Genomic DNA, 1991 nt, shown 5'->3' with positions numbered 1-1991 from the left:
AGGAGGAGGCCCGGCGCATCGCCGAGATGGGCAAACCCGTCCTGGGCGAGAACTGCCGCCTCGAAGTCATCATCGAGGAGTCCTACGACTTCAAGGCAACGAGGGGGGCGCGCGGGGGTGGGGAGGGGGAGCGGGGCGGCAGGGAGGGGACCCGATTCCCCGGCGGGGCGCGAGCCGGGCGCCGGAGCGGGCTGAGACCCGGCCGGCTCGGTGCCCGCGTGGCGCCGCCTGAGCGCCCGCTCCCCGCAGAACACCGTGGACAAGCTCATCAAGAAAACGAACCTGGCCATGGTGATCGGGACGCACTCGTGGCGGGAGCAGTTCCTGGAAGCCATCACCGTCAGCGCAGGTGGGTGCTGGCACCGTGCACCTGCACACTTGCTTGCACGCGTGCACACTTGCATGCATGAGTGCATGCTTAAATGCATGTGCACGCTTGAATGCACGTGCATGCTTGCATGCACAGGTGCACAAATTGCATGCACAGGCATGTGTACGTGTGCATGCACACCTGTATGCATGGGCACGTGCATGCTTTGCCTGCATGTGTGCACACTTGCATGCATGGGCATGAGCACACGCACGTGCGCRCTTGTATGCACAGGCACGTGCACACCTGCATGCACTCACACACGTGCATGCCCGGGTATGTACATGATTGCATGCACGGGCACACGGGCACGCACACAAGCGCTGTTGCACACGTGCTCGTGCACACACACAGGCATGCACGCGCACGCTTGCACGCACACACATCCGCGCCCAGGTCCATCCACCTGCAGGCACACGCGTGTGCACGCGTGCGCGTGGCCCCGTGTCGCTGCGTGCTGGCAGTGCCCTCTCGTGGCTGCCGCCAGCCTCGTCCCCGCGGCTGCCGGCGCGGCCAGGAGCCCTCGGGGTGTCCCCGCGTCCCCCGGGATGTGGCCCTGGGGAGGACGTGGCCCTGGGGGGGGGAACGTGGCATGGGGGATGGCCAGCCCGGGGACACCCCATCTTGGTGACACAGCCCTGGACGTGCAGCCTCAGGGACACTCGGCCCTGGAGACACCCCACCGTGGGGACGCAGCCCTGGGGGACGTGGTGTTGGGGATGCCCAGCCCTGGGGACACGCAGCCTTGGGCCCTGGGGACACCCAACCCCTGGGGACGTAGCCCTGGGGATGCCCAGCCCTGGGGTCCTGGGGCCATGCAGCCTTGGGGACGCCCATCCCTGAGGACACCCATCCTTAAGGACAGGGGATCCTGGGGACACCCATCCCTGGGGCCATGCAACCTTGGGGACATCCATCCCTGGGGACACCCATCTCGGGGGACGCCCATCCCTGGGGCCGTGCAGCCTTGGGGACACCCATCCCTGGGACCATGAAACCTTGGGAATGCCCATCCCTGGGGACACCCATCTCAGGGGACACCCATCCTTAAGGACAGGGGATCTTGGGGACACCCATCCCTGGGGACACCCATCCCTGGGGCCATGCAGCCTTGGGGACACCCATCCCTGGGGACACCCATCCCTGGGGCCATGCAGCCTTGGGGACGCCCATCCCTGGGGACACCCATCCCTGGGACCATGCAGCCTTGGGGACGCCCATCTCAGGGGACGCCCATCCCTGGGGCCGCGCACCCCGGGGGGGGGGGCCCTGTGCCACCTCCCGGAGTGGGGGGGGAGCCCGGCGCTGACGGGGGCCTTGGTCGGGCAGGCGAGGAGGAGGAGGAGGAGGACGGGCGGGAGGAGCGGCTGCCGTCCTGCTTCGACTACGTGATGCACTTCCTGACGGTCTTCTGGAAGGTGCTCTTCGCCTGCGTGCCGCCCACCGAGTACTGCAACGGCTGGGCCTGCTTCGGCGTCTCCATCCTCCTCATCGGCGTCCTCACCGCCCTCATCGGCGACCTGGCCGCCCACTTCGGCTGCACCGTCGGCCTCAAGGACTCCGTCAACGCCGTCGTCTTCGTGGCCCTCGGCACCTCCATCCCCGGTACGGCGGGCGCTGG

The 1991-nt window shown here is 68.1% G+C and overlaps 1 protein-coding gene across 1 annotated transcript in view; it reads left to right on the top strand.

The window, feature by feature from the left end:
- The window catches only part of SLC8A2 (solute carrier family 8 member A2), a 10470-nt gene that overhangs the window by 5126 nt on the left and 3353 nt on the right, over positions 1 to 1991 (top strand). Inside the window, exons 2-4 of the mRNA XM_026069819.1 lie at positions 3 to 95; positions 250 to 349; positions 1700 to 1975. Coding sequence (XP_025925604.1) covers positions 3 to 95; positions 250 to 349; positions 1700 to 1975 — 469 coding nt within the window. The remainder of the gene's footprint in view (positions 1 to 2; positions 96 to 249; positions 350 to 1699; positions 1976 to 1991) is intronic.

Source organism: Apteryx rowi, unplaced genomic scaffold (assembly GCF_003343035.1).
Source record: "Apteryx rowi isolate R43461 unplaced genomic scaffold, aptRow1 scaffold_1061, whole genome shotgun sequence".
NCBI lineage: Eukaryota > Metazoa > Chordata > Aves > Apterygiformes > Apterygidae > Apteryx > Apteryx rowi.
Note: the sequence above shows the minus strand (reverse complement) of the source record. Positions and strands in the feature narration are given on the sequence as shown.